This window comes from Crinia signifera, chromosome 19 (assembly GCF_055691185.1).
Source record: "Crinia signifera chromosome 19, ASM5569118v1, whole genome shotgun sequence".
NCBI classification, from domain to species: domain Eukaryota; kingdom Metazoa; phylum Chordata; class Amphibia; order Anura; family Myobatrachidae; genus Crinia; species Crinia signifera.
This window is the reverse complement of record NC_139226.1, coordinates 53,184,863-53,200,150: the sequence shown is the minus strand read 5'-3', so window position 1 is coordinate 53,200,150 and position 15,288 is coordinate 53,184,863. Positions and strand designations below refer to the sequence as shown.

Genomic DNA, 15,288 nt, shown 5'->3' with positions numbered 1-15,288 from the left:
AAGGGGGGTTTTCTATGGGCCTTTTTCTCTACTGAATCAAACAATGTTCATGTGAAACTGTACAAGCATATGTGCCTTTTCCTGTATTAAGCAGTTTTATTTGTATGTGTATATTAGATGTATTTGTGATACCCCAATAAGGTTTTTTTCACTTTTATATTAAACGGTAAAAACCGAATTGCATCTGATTGTTATTGGCTAGCGCCCTCTGGAAAACCCCCCTTCTTCCCATATATATATATATATATATATATATATATATATATATATATATATACATACACACACACACACACACACATATATATGTATGTGTATATATATATATATATATATATATATATATATATACATACATACATACACACACATGTACCACAATGTACCACTGCTTCTACTTCCAGGTGCCCGCCGCTGCGTGCTCAGTGCCTGCCGCTCCCAGTGTCAGAGAGATCTTCAGCTCTCTGGTCCTGCGGAGCCGCGCGATATGCAGGTGAAAGGACGCCTCTGTCTCTGCCCCGCTGCGTGCGCCTGAGGCGGGGGGTGGGAGGCAGCGAGCGGCCAGCACAATGATCGTGCTGCTATCTGCCTCCTGTATGCGGGCTACTCGCATCCATGCTCCCGGCGGGTGGCACACGGCGGCAGCATGTCGGATAATGATTGTGGGCGCCCATGCAGTCCCCGCTGCTGCTCGCTCCCCCAAGCGGCAGCGGGGGCTGCCTTACACTAGTTAAGCCTCTGCTGCAGCCTGATTACTTAATACAGCAGCGGTTCCTAAACTGTATGCCGTGGCTCTCTGGGGTGCCACAGGACACTGGGGTGGTGGTTCAGAACCAATTCTAATTATTTGTGATCAATGTAACTAGCAAAACTAGTGCTTGTGGCTGGCAAACAGAAATTAATCCTTTCGCTTACCACATAACAGACCGGGTGGCGGATTAACCCCCGACAGTCAGGAATTCCAACAGTCAGTAGACCAACGTCAGAATCCCGACTGTTAAAAGCCTGACAGCCGGAATCCCGACTTAAAGGGGGAATTTTCTCCATGGGGGGTCCTCGCAGCATGGCAATTGCAGCTGTCTGACAGTATCCCGACTGTTGGACCCCCATACCACACCCACCTGACCCTAAGGATGACATAAAAACACATTCTGCTTAATTACATTTTTTCTCATTAATAAACATTCGGCTTAGGGGTGGGATGACATTTTTTGGGTTGCTCTAAGGCGCCATGATGCAAAAAAGTTAAGGAACCTCTGTAGTACAGACAAATTTCAGCCTGTGCCTACTGTGGAACTACAAGTAGCAGAAGACCCTGTAAGCATCTGTATCTGGCGGATACTTGCCAGGTCGGCACCACAGAGGGTTGCACTGCAATAGGCGAGTGGTGCAAGGATGGGTGTGTAAGCATGATCGCATCATCACTGTCATCACTACCCTGATACAAATGCCCAGATTTGTGGCTTTCAAGCCAAGCGTGCCACCTACTTATCATAGAACCTCCCAGCCATTCCTGAGAGTAGGCAGGTATGGCCGGGCTGCCTTATTGTCCTCCCTAGGAAGAGCATTTACAAATCACAGAGGGCACATTACATCTACAGTAGTTTACTGAGGGGGGCTATAAGGAGATAAAATGTCTGCAGCACCTGTACAGGGCATGCTGTGATATGTAGTCCTACCACAGGCTCTGGAAGCCCCAACACTGATTCATAAGTTGCCTAAGCCTGGCCTCATTGTGTTCCACCCCATAAAGAGCATATGCAAACCAAATCCTGTCACCTGCCACACCTGTCCCCACACACACTCTCATCCTTTCACCCACTAAAGCTATCCCCAAATATTCCATTGCCCCAGCGTGATGGGAATGAGAGTATGGTTTGTAGAACCTGCGATCCATTTGAGGCCACACCCCTTCTTGCAAGGCCATACCCACTTTTCCTGGAGTGTGCACACCATCACACATAAAAGTGCCCACTTGTCATTCTTCTGGAACTTGAGCCACGCCATATCCAGTCCCTGTGGACCTGCTGAGAGCACTATGGATCTGGACCAAACTCAGTACTATAGCTTATATATAATTCAGTGGTCTGTTTGTTTGTCTGTCTGGTTATGCATTTGAACACATGTGCACTGATTGTGATGCAACCAATGTGAGATGGTGCAGTTGGGTCGTGGCCATGTCTTATGGGGGGCTAGGGTCCTGATCAGACCTTACAGCGGAATGCGCCAGAAAGAACTTTGATCGAGGGAGCATGTCCTGGCCGAGGGTGAGTGGGTCCACGGCGGCTCCCCCTCTTCCTACCCAGCTGCTGCCTGCTACTGCTTCGGGACAGGCTCCGCCTCCTCCTCCCTGCACCTGGAAGGGGATGTACGGGGCTAGGGAGGAGGAGGTCACTGGTCCAGACACAGGTGACGGTGGGTCAGCAGGGGTCTGTGCGGGGTGGCGGTGGGTCGTGGTAAGAAGCCCCTAGGCTTCTATGGGGATTTGCAAGCTTTTGCTGGTGAAACCCCCTGCAGCTTCTATGGGATATCGCCAGCTTTTGCTGGTGATACACCCTGCAGCAAAATCCCGGCATGCGGGTTTGCCTGCATACCAAAATGCAGTAAAAACACTGATAACAGGGTTTCTACCACAATTCTTCCTTTAGTGCATCCTCCTCAGTTGGTGTAAGCTGGGCAGAACTTTTACATAGGGAACCTGTTCTGGGTCTTCCCCTGGAGTCAGTAGAAATTTTGATGAACTGTAATAACTGAAAGAAGAAACTACCATTCAATGACCTGAAATAACTGACAGAAATAGTCCTAATTAACTGACAAAAATGGAGGTGGGAAGACAAAAAATGTTGTGTGCCCAAAATCTTTGGAATAACAACATTGATAACTGAAAGTTTAAATGGAGGATGAGATCTGTTTTATGGTCTCAGAATATGACCACATTGTGCATAAAAATTTGTTGGCTGGCAGTAGCATTAAAGGAGACAGAAATGAATTATGGGAAGGTGATGTTATCAGCGTTACCACTAAGTGCATACAAATTTACATAAAATGCAGCTTGAACATGAATAACATACACTGCTACACAGATTGGTAATAAACACATACTAAATTTACGAGACACAGATTTTTTTTTTAAGAATAGGTGATGTTTTATATTAATTAGAAATAACTTCACATAATACACAAGAATACATTTTCTAAACATGAAAATAGCTCCCGCCTTTCCCCCATACACACACCACAGCAGTTGCATACCCTCCAACATGACCAATTCCATTAGGTACAAAATGCTCTGTTCCTGGATTTCGTTGCCAGTGGCAGTTACAGAGGTGGGGCTCTAGATCAGTCCAAAATTCAAAGAGGGGGGGTCACATCAACTGCCCGTGAGTCCAGGACACTGATGTTTGGGGTGGCCGTAGGTGTGGCTCCCCTATTTGAATTTTGGACTGTGCTGCAGCCCCACTTCTGCAAATGCCACTGGCAGGGAAGTCCAGAAACAGAACTTTTTGTACCTAATGGAATGGGTCATGTTGGAGGGTATGCAGTTGCTGCTGAAGACACTGGAGGAGCCGCCATCTTGTCCAGAACCCTGTTGTAGATGGGGAAAAAAAAGCTGCTTGTAGATTCTGAAGTGCTTATCAGGGAGTGTGCTCTGAAAATGTCACTGATTCAATCAATATCTCTTTCAATCTCTCCCGGCAGTTATTTTTCTCCAGAAGCCAGAGGGCTCCCAAGATGGCAAGTTAAAGTCCCTTACCAGACATCTACCTGAAGCTTCCTGATGAGTTCTTTCAGTGTGTTTCTTCATTAAGAAAAGAAGGATATGATGGAAAGGGAGACACAAGAAAATCTTATATAATCCTATTATATACATGTAGCGGCAAATGAAGGGTTGCACTAAAATGAAATGTATCTAGTTAAAATTGCACAATTGTGCAATTTCCATCTGAACACACAAAAAAAGAAAACCATAAAACAATATCACACGCCACCTCCATAACAACAATGTCATCACATCTACAACCAAAGCCAGAACGTGTACAATAAAGGATGGCTCCACCAGCCTGCAATGTCACACTGTTTACTAACAACAGGTCTGGCTTATTGATATTACAGAAGCGGGTTTGTTGTTGTCTTCTGACTGTAGTACGTTGTCTAGTAGTATCTCTTCTTCATTCTTGGCATGGATCAATTTCTGACACAAGTCTCTTGGAGAACCAAGTGTATTGCACCCAGGTTGGCTCTAAAGAATAGTGAAACAAGCAACATTTTTAGCACAATATAAGTCTGCATCATAAGTATTTGTACCCGTGAGGACGTGTACCTCTCTGTTGACCTAAAGCGAATAATCATTCTTCAGCTACAAGGCGCCTTGTGGCACTTTCAAGTACATAACAGCCCACAGGGTTAAATTAGCATCCCATGCCTTACGGGAGCCTCATAGCTGAACAGTTTCTTAATTGGAAGAGCACTTGTCGTTCACGTGAACAGGACTCATGAGGTAAAAATGTACAAGCTGCCATTCAAAATCTTATACCATCTTTATCAAAGGGAAACTATCCTTTTTGCTTAAAATGTTATTTGAGTGTAATTATGTGATATTCCCCGTGTTTAACTTTCTGAGTTATGAGATTTTCAATATTATATTTCTAAGCTTCCTGCATCTGCTCTTATGTGACAGTTTTCTATATTCCATCCAGACTGCCATCGCTTGGGATTTGTCAGAGGATTTTCCACTGATAGACTAATTTACAAATGTGCAAATACCATTTTGGGACAGTATAGTGCTGATGCAGTGTTTTATGTGAATTCATATCTCTACTAGTTGGTCTGAATTTTGCAAGGCGGGCTTTGGTGGACTCACAGGGCTACGAATTCACAGCCTGATCAAGCAGAATAACCCCCCTGATCTCAATCCCACAACTACTCTTTCAAAATACTGGAATTTGCCCCAAGACCCTTCTTATATCTACCACTAGTGCTGCGTGTTCTCCCTGAATGGATGCAGAGAAAGTCATGTGATATGTGAGGGCGGAGGCTGGTGCTGGGAGGACCAATGGAGCATAAATATAGAAATACCTGTGTTCCTCAGATTAATGTTGGTGGACTGCTATCATCCTGCTCCAAATGTCCACCCACTCATACTGCCTAACATATTAACGGGTCTAGTGGGAAATCTGGCCCTGGGCATGCCCAACTCTCTGTGTGCTGATGGCCATAAACACAGTCTCTCTGTCTACTGTGAACAGAGACATGATGCATGAGCATTGCATATATTCACCACCAGGGCAGCCAAGATATATGCCGGGCCCCGGCAACATTTTTTGGGCCTGGCTTAATTGCGGAAGGCATGACCACCTCCTGCGATTAGGCCACCCCCCCCAAAACACACTTTAAAGTCATGGGGGGAGGTGTTATTGTTGCCCCCCCCCCCTCAGCAGCAGCACACACGTACAGCATGTGCTGTGCTGACAACAGGCTCAGCATGAACTCTCACTCTGTCAGTGAGACGCTCATGCTGAGCCTGCTGTCAGCACAGAACATGCTGTAGGTGTGTGGTGCTGCTGCTGCCCGGGAGGGACAGAGGTGTAAGGGGGGGATCGGACCAGGGCCCCCCCGGCCCCTCCAGCCTGGGCCCGGGTAATTAGTACCCGCTCCCTCGTCCCTCTCAGTCCCCAAAAATGGGCCTGTCCCGTGAAAATCAGGACAGTTGCTAGATATGCAAATTGCAAATGTGTATAACTCTATGTACAGTATATATACAGGGCCAGTTCTACCATTTGGCAGGGGGGGAGACTCCACCTTGTCGATTTCAAAATTAAGGATTTCTATGAGGGAAAAATCCTTGTAATCCTTGTAGCGGCTGGTGAACTTCTAAGATGTCACTTCCATACTTTCACTCGAGCAGCTGGAAATTGAATATTGGTGGCAGTGTGGGGTTGTGAGGAGGCAGTAGCTTGAAGTTTTGCCCATGGTGCCAAGAACTCTTACACCTGCACTAAGTATAGGTGTATAATAGAGATGTGCGGACTCGGATTTCCCAGATTCAAGCATGCACGAACGTCACTAATCCGAGCCCAGATCCGAGTGGCGCTCTGAGCTTCCCGCCTGACTCGAATCCGGGCGCGCAGGTAAAACGCCATTGCCCAGCACCAGATTCTCGCAAGATCCAGACCGCTGTATAAATAGCGAGCATCCAGCGCCATTTGTCACTCGTGATTTGAGCTTGTTAGATTTGATAGTCTGTGTGTGGAGTTTTGTTAGGTTAGGTAGGTTAGGGAGCTGTGTTTTTTTTGCTGCTGGGGCGACTGCCAGTGCCTACTAGTGCCACTGTATGCTCTGGTGGTGTGTGCTCTGCACTGCCAGTGGCTGGCTGCCAGCCCAGTCAGTAGTACCTCTACCTGGCCACTTCAATCAGACAAGTGTATATGACTGTGCAGTGTGCACTGTTGTTAAACTTATTAACCAATTGTATACCAGTCTGCTTGTGCATCTGCTGTATAATACCTCCCTGCTGGTGTTTTTTTACAGCCTTATATAACTAGTAAACATATTCTCTGCTGGTGCATCTACTGTACTGAGTCTGACAAATAAATACATTAACAGTGTACTGGTGCATCTACTAAATAACATAATATCTCTGCTGGTGCATATAAATTATACTGCCGTATATATAATATCTCTCTGCTGGTGCCTAATTAATTACACTGCCGTATATATAATATCTCTCTGCTGGTGCATAATTAATAATTATACTGCCGTCTAAAAATAATATCTCTCTGCTGGTGCCTAATTAATTACACTGCCGTATATATAATATCTCCCTGCTGGTGCATAATTAATTATACTGCCGTATATATAATATCTCTCTGGTGGTGCATAATTAATAATTATACTGCCGCATAAAAATAATATCTCTCTGCTGGTGCCTTATTAATTATACTGCCGTATATATAATATCTCTCTGTTGGTGGATAATTAATTATACTGCTGTATATATATAATATCTCTTTGATGGTGCATAATTAATAATTACACTGCTGTATAAAAATACTGTAATATCTCTTTGCTGGTGCCTAATTAATTATACTGCCGTATAAAAATAATATCTCTCTGCTGGTGCCTAATTATTTATACTGCCATATAAATAATATCTCTCTGCTGGTGCATAATTAATAATTATACTACCGTATATAAGTAATATATCTCTGCTGGTGCCTTATTAATTATACTGCCGTATATATAATATCTCTCTGGTTGTGCATAATTAATAATTATACTGCCGTATATATAATATCTCTCTGCTGGGGCATAATTAATTATACTGCCGTATATGTAATATTTCTCTGGTGGTGCATAATTAATAATTATACTGCCGTATATATAATATCTCTCTGCTGGTGCATAATTAATAATTATACTGCCGTATAAAAATAATATCTCTCTGGTGGTGCCTAATTAATTGTACTGTCGTAAATATAATATCCCTCTGCTGGTGCATAATTAATTATACTGCCATATAAAAATAATATCTCTCTGCTGGTGCCTAATTAATTATACTGCCGTATATATAATATCTCTCTGCTGGTGCATAATTAATAATTAAAGACTGGGGTTTAACGAGAAGTATGTCTATGTGCGGTGCACCAAAATAATAAGTTTTTAATAAAATATAACTTTTAATAATCAAATTAAGAACTGGGAAATTATTAAAACAAACATATAACAATCAAATACTAATAGACATATTTAAAAAGGATATAACAATCCTGACATGGCGGGGGAGTATGTGTCAGTAATACCTTTATTATGTGTTAATGAAATATGTGGGTGCTTGAATCAGATGAACACACTGATATTTCCGCACATATTCAGTATTAGGCTACAATGTCCCTATTGTTGGACACAGTGTGTTGTAATCACTGGCAGGAGAGTAGATGCGTGCAGCGTCCCGGCCGCTCAGTCTCCTGAACTGATAATATAAATAAACCAGTAAATGCAAGTTTAACTTATATGCCTGACCTTCCCATCACTCTACGGGAAGAGGTGGCTCCTTCCACCATTTTCAGCACTCCCTCTGCATATGCTGGAAGGATCACCTACAGCGCAGTTCCTGATTTAGATAATGAAGGTGTCAATGTTGTAGACTGAGAGGAGGATATTGATGTAGCTGGCGCTGAGGAGGAAGTTGACGAGGAGGATGTTGAGGTGGTTTGCTTAAATGAGGCACCAGGTGGGAAAACAGTTGTCCATGGGATGAAAAAGCCCATTGTCATACCTGGGCAGAAGACCAATAAATCCACCTCTACTGTCTGGAATTTTTTTTATCTGAATCCGGACAACAAATGTATTGCCATATGTAGCTTATGTAAGCAGGGGTAAGGATCTTGCCCACCTAGGGACATCCTCCCTTATACGTCACCTGAAGACGCTTCGTAAATCAGTGTTTAGTTCAGGAACTGTGGCTAGCAGTCAAGGGACACCTAAATCCCTTGGTCCTCCTGTTGGAGCCAATCGCCTGAAAAGCACACCACCAACTCCCTCTTCGTCAATTTACTCCTCGATTCAGTTCGGGGGGAGACCTGCAGGCCATGACTCCTCTTCTATCCGGGATTCCTCCAGAGGATCCTGCAGTGCTACGCCTACTACTGCTGCTGTTGCTGCTGGGAGTCAGTCATCATCCCAGAGGGGAAGTCTTAAGACTGCTACATCTTTCACTAAGCAATTGACCGTCCAACAGTCGTTTGCCATGAGGATGAAATCAGTCATCCTATGGCAAAGCGGATAACTGCTGCCTTGACAGCTATGTTGGTGTTAGACGTGCGTCTGGTGTCCGCCATCAGTGGAGTGGGATTTAGATGGTTGATGGAGGTATTGTGTCCCCGGTACCAAATCCCATCTAGATTCCACTTCACTAGGCAGGCAATACCCAGGATGTAGAGGGACATCAGAAAAAGTGCCCTGAAAAATGCGGCTGTACCCACTGTCCACTTAACTACAGGCATGAGGACAAGTGGATCAGGGCAAACTAAGGACTATATGAGTGTGACAGTCCACTGGGTAGATGCATCGCCTTCCGCATCAGCATCTCCTGCATGCCAGCTCCTTTCAAGGCAGGCTACGCTGTGTATCACCAGTTTCAGGAAGAGGCACAACGCCAACAACCTCTTAGAGAAACTGAGGGAAATCATCTCCCAGTGGCTTAACCCCCTTAGACTCTCCTAGGGATTTGTGGTGTCAGACAACTCCAGTAAAATTGCCTACAGAATAAATTTGGTGGTGCAGCATTTCATCAGAAGTGACAGGAGCTTGCAGGAGATGCTTGTGGACACTTGTCTGCCACTGCCTGCCGAAGGTTGGAGCGGCAGCAAAAATGCCACAACCTGTCCTGCCATCAGCTGGAAACAAGAGGTGGTGATGCGCTGGAACTACACCCTCTATATGCTGCAGAGGATGGAGGAGCAGCAAAAGGCCATTCAAGCCTACACAGTCACCTATGACATAGGCAGAGGAGCAGGGCTGCATCTGACTCAGGCGCAGTGGAGGCTGATTTCCGTGTTGTGCCAGGTTCTCCAGCCATTTGAACTTGCCACACGTGAAGTCAGTTCCGACACTGCCAGCTTGAGTCAGGTGATTCCACTGATCAGGCTGTCGCGGAAGCAGCTGGAGAAAGTGAAGGAGGAGCTAGAGCATTGCGATTCCACAAAGCATGTAACTCTTGTGGATGATGCCCTCCATATGCTTTGCCAGGATACGAGGCTGGTCAGTCTGTTAGAGGAATACATTCTGGCCACCGTGCTCGTTCCTCGGTTTAAAGCATATGCTGTGTCTCTGTTTCCGGAGGACACAAGTCTATTAAGGGGCAAAGACTTGCTGATCAGAAGATTGTCATCTGAAGGGGGCCGTGACATGGCCACAGCTCCTCCTTAATTTTCTCCCACACCTGTGGCTGCGAGGAAACAGCTGTGATTTCCCACTCAACCCGCTGGCTATAGGACCTGCCAACGATTGCTGACATGTCTACTGTCGCTGCATTGGATGCTGTCACCATTGAAAAAATGGTGGAGGATTACTTTGGTGACAGCATCCAAGGAGACATGTCAGACAGTCCTTACCTGTACTGGCAGGGAAAAAAAGGCAGTTTGGAAGCCCCTGTACAAACTGGCTCGATCTCCCCCCTCCAGTGTGTACTCCGAAAGAGTTTTTAGTGTAGCGGGGAACCTGGTCAGTGAGCGGCGAAGGAGGTTGCTTCTGCAAAATGTGGAGAAGATGATGTTTATAAAAATTAATTATCAATTATTCAATGAAGACCAGGATTTATGATTATAATGGGATCTGTGAATGTGGAGTCCAGTGGGGACAAATTGATAATCTGTGAGGATGAGGAAGTACACACTGAAGGGGGCGAGGAATCAGAGGAGGTGGAGGATTACGAGAGACAATGACATCTTGTCTCTGTAGAGCCAGTTATTACAGGGAGATATGAATAGTTTTTTTTTGTGTACTGGCCCAAACAAACCAATCATTTCAGCCACAGTTTTGTAGGCCCTGTTGCTGAAATGTTTGGTTTGTTAAAGTGTGCATGTCCTATTTCCGCAGCATAATGGTGGGTGGGAGGGCCCAAGGACAATTCCATCTTGCATCACCATTCATTAATTCCACTGCTGAGAGTCATTGATATGTGAGATAAGTGGACTCGTCTTTAATCACATACAACTGTTTGCGCTCAAGTGGTAATTATCACAGAGCTGCCCAATCCCACTGCTGAGAGTCATTGATTGCTGTACGAATTGGCCACTGCTCCTCGACTGGTCGTCTGGTTATGTCTGGTCAGTAGGTTCCATTCCATTCTACTGCCATACATATAATACCGCTCTGCGGGTGCATCTACTGCCTTAGATAGGGTGTTACAGGTGTCTCTGGGAAGCCATTCAGCAATGTTGTTAATGTAGACACTGTACCTTAAGCACAGATAACACATACATGACTGTGTGCCATTCTGCCACTGCCTGCCGAAGGCTGCGGAATGGCCCACTGCTCCTTGGCTGGTCGTCGACTGGTTATGTCTGGTCAGTAGGTTCCATTCCATTCTACTGCCATACATATAATACCTCTCTGCGGGTGCATCTACTGCCTTAGATAGGGTGTTACAGGTGTCTCCGGGAAGCCATTCTGCAATGTTGTTATTGTAGGCACTGTATCTTAAGCACAGATAACACATACATAACTGTGTCACATTCACAGACACTGTATTGCAGATGAGGATATGCCCTATATTATTCAGGGAGTCTGCCAATGCCACTCTCACCCTGCATCACACAACCAGAAGCTGTTGGAAGACGGCCTAAAAATTGACAGGATCATGCAGGAGATGTTTGTGGTGGCCCACAAAATTGCTGGACACTTTTGCCATTCTGCCACTGCCTGCCGAAGGCTGCCGAATCGCCCACTGCTCCTCGGCTGGTGGCAACCCGATCAAGCCAGAAAGTGGTCTTATTGGATATTAAACTGATAAAAACAGATATACACTCGCAGAACAAATCAATGCTGCACCAATCGTCCACTGCTCCTCGGCTGGTTGTCGCCTGTGGTCAAAAGGTTCCACCCCTTTGCAGCTATTGCATTGCTGCACCAATCGCCCACTGCTCCTCGCTGGTCGTCGCCTGTGGTCAGAAGGTTCTACCCCTTTGCAGCTTATGCATTGCTACACCAATCGCCCACTGCTCCTCGGCTGGTCGTCTCCTCTGACGTCAGAAGGTTCCACCCCTTTGCAGCTATTGCATTGCTGCACCAATCGCCCACTGCTCCTCGGCTGGTCATCGCCTCTGACGTCAGAAGGTTCCACCCCTTTGCAGCTATTGCATTGCTGCACCAATCACCCACTGCTCCTAGGCTGTTCGTCGCCTCTGATGTCAGAAGGTTCCACCCCTTTGCAGCTATTGCATTGCTCCACCAATCGCCCACTGCTCCTCGGCTGGGGGTAAACATGATCAAGCCAGATAGTGGCCTTATTGGATATTAAACTGAGAAAAACAGATACACACTCGCAGAACAACTCAGTGCTGCACCAATCGCCCGCTGCTCCTCGGCTGGTCATCGCCTGTGGTCAGAAGGTTCCACATCTTTGCAGCTATTGTATTTCTGCACCAATCGCACACTGCTCCTCGGCTGGTCGTCGCCTGTGGTCAGAAGGTTCCACCCCTTTGCAGCTTATGCATTGCTGCACCAATGGCCCACTGCTCCTCAGCTGGTCGTCGCCTCTAACGTCAGAAGGTTCCACCCCTTTGCAGCTTATGCATTGCTGCACCAATCGCCCACTGCTCCTCGGCTGGTCGTCGCCTCTGACGTCAGAAGGTTCCACCCCTTTGCGGCTATTGCATTGCTGCACCAATCGCCCACTGCTCCTTGGCTGGTCGTCGCCTCTGACGTCAGAAGGTTCCACCCCTTTGCAGCTATTGCATTGCTGCACCAATCGCCCATTGCTCCTCAGCTGGTCGTCGCCTCTGATGTCAGAAGGTTCCACCCCTTTGCAGCTATTGCATTGCTGCACCAATTGCCCACTGCTCCTCAGCTGGTCACCACCTATGGTCAGAAGGTTCCACCCCTTTGCAGCTATTGCATTGCTGCACCAATTGCCCACTGCTCCTCAGCTGGTCACCACCTATGGTCAGAAGGTTCCACTCCTTTGCAGCTATTGCATTGCTGCACCAATCGCCCACTGCTCCTCGGCTGGTGGTAAACATGATCAAGCCAGATAGGGGTCTTTTTGAGGCCTAGTTTTTCAAACTGCCATCCTGTCTGCCGCTGCATTGCCACTGCTAGATGAGCCACGTGTTTGTGCCACACACTTGTGTGGCTTAGCATAGTTATCCAGCTACCTTGGTGCAACCTTTTGCCTAAAAACAATATTGTGTGGTGTTCAGAATAGACTGGAAATTAGTGGAAATTAATGTTATTGAGGTTAATAGCATAGGAGCAAAAAAAACAGTTTTTATGCTTTAAAAAATAAAAAAAAATCAGAACCCAAAATGTTTAGGAGGTGTTTTGGCAAAACCCATTAGAACCCAAAACCTGAAGGTAATCAGAACCCAAAACGCAACAAGTGGCCGGTGTATATATGCAAAATGTAATTTTTTCCATGTCAGGTTCCACTCAGCAATGTATGTTAACTCTGTTGCGAAGTGAGATTATTTAAGTTTTCTACTGATTTCATTTTACCGCAGCCCTCAATGAGCATCAAACCAGTTTATGATTGTTTTACAGTACAGAAATTACAGTTTGTAAAGGTCAGAAAAAAATGATACGACGCTTCACTTGTGATAAGAGAAAGTGTCCCATGGGGGATCAGCCAGAGACAGCCCATTACCTTGGGACTGGTATGTGTTTTCTCTCTCGCAGTGATTTGTCGCATGTATATAAAACTGTGATTCTCGCTCTAACATAGTGTTAGTTTTTTCCAGCTATTTATAAGGAAATTTATAGCTGACCACAGTTATGTACAATAACAAAACAGTTGGCTTTTCTGAAGCCCAAAGTTCCTGTACAGATGGATCTTCATAGACGATTGCTGCAGTCACGCCAAACATCCCTTCTTGGCGTGCCAGGTCCCATGCCAAATGTAATAATGTGTAAGAAACAGAAAGTGAGAGATTTTGGGCGAATTTTACCATTTATTTAAAGCGGCAATCAACTACATGGCAAAATTATCCTGGTTTTGCAGTGTAAATGATTGTCGCTTTAAAAAGGGAAAACTCCCAAAATCTCTCACTTTTTGATTCTCGCAAAAATGTTTCTTATTGTAGCTTTAAACTTATACGATATGGCCCTTTTTCACAAGATTCAGGCTGCCGGAGTGCGCATAAAAGATATGAGTGATATCTTTTAAAAAATTGGCTAGTGTGTATGAGGCAGAAGCCGAGGGAGTAGACACCGGATGTCAGCTGCCCGCCCTGTTCCTGTTGAGTGTGCACGCATATCTAGAAGCCCTGAGAGTCACTCAGATATGCGTGCACCTTCCACATCATTCGATGGTCAGCAACCTCTAAAATCCTTCTTTTAAGACCACAAAATGGTTGCTGACATATGGGCCAATTCAGAGTTGCATGCAACAAAGTGTGCAAACAGACTTATTTAGGTGCAGGACCCTGCATTAACCACACTTGTCTTCACTGGGGACCTGCGAATGCGTGAGGGAGCGGAACAGAATCAGGCCCTGGGTCCTTGAAGCAAGTGCAGTGGGCAAACACAAAAGATCTGTCTTCAAACTCAACTTACATTCAACTCTGCATCAGATTTATCATCCGGAGCACTGGTTGAACTTTTGGGTGGTGAGCCCAGGTGCAAAAATATAATATGATAGGTGACAGGAAGAGGGTGACAGTGGGCTACTTAGTCCTCAGGGACCCCGGTGCTCTGCATCTGCTGCACCAATGGTAGTTCCACCTCTGATGCGGAGAGTTTACAAGACTCACTTGGCATAGGAGGATTGTAATGTAATCTGCTTACCTGCATAGCACTCTGGAAGTGGGAGATCACCATCGAAGCACTGCATAGAGGCGGTGTAACTGCAGGATTCATCTTTTCTCTTGCAGAAAAATGTCACATTCTCTGAGTGATGCACTAGCCCCTCATCAATTTCCGTGACCCAGATCTTCTGCCCTTTGTAAATTACCCGACTGCGATATACCGGCACTTTACATCTAGCTGTATGTACAACAAAGAAGGAGAAACCCGTTATAGAGTATAATATAACAATGTACATGGCTTTGTGATATATATATATATATATATATATATATCTATATATATATATCTATATATATAGATATATATATATATATGTGCAGTTTTGTAAAAAATGGTGCGCAATCCTTAACAAGTGTTCCTTCGACTTGTTATTATTAGTTAGATAGTGAGAATAGAGCGCTGGGGTGAGGGGGGAATATAAACGAGTGACACCTGTAAAAATAAATTGGTTAGTGATAAAATGTTTATACTCCTTTTGGAGTATGTTTTTGGTGTGTGGAAAGGTGGCTGTGCTGTCCCTTCTAACCCTAACCTTTGGAGGCAGCGGTATTCCTCAGCTGGATGCTGTCCGCTTTAGATGAAATCTCTCAGTTTCGGCTTCAGTCCCGGGACGCGGCTTGATGACGCCAGCGGCTTCCGTACGGGTGCTTCGGGTAGCAGTGGGGCGGCTCGGTTCTCTCCTCCAGTCTCCAACACGTTTCAAGTCTCAAGCTCAACCAATATCAAAAAAAGAAGAAAATGAAAGGATCCCGGTATCCCAACCAT

General features: G+C 45.4%; 1 protein-coding gene across 4 annotated transcripts in view; it reads right to left on the bottom strand.

Annotated features, from left to right (window-relative positions):
* Nucleotides 1–360: 360 nt before the first annotated feature.
* Nucleotides 361–15,288, bottom strand: part of LOC146042541 (beta-2-glycoprotein 1-like) — a 68,477-nt gene continuing 53,549 nt past the window's right edge. For 2 of the 4 annotated variants that reach the window (XM_083162600.1, XM_083162598.1), the window contains 2 exons: nucleotides 14,503–14,700; nucleotides 362–4,240 (listed from right to left, as the gene is read on the bottom strand). In XM_083162600.1, coding sequence (XP_083018726.1) covers nucleotides 4,170–4,240; nucleotides 14,503–14,700 — 269 coding nt within the window. In that variant the 3' untranslated portion in view covers nucleotides 362–4,169. Of the gene's footprint in view, nucleotides 4,241–14,502; nucleotides 14,701–15,288 lie in introns of all 4 variants that reach the window. The other 2 variants (XM_083162599.1, XM_083162597.1) reach the window with 2 other exon arrangements.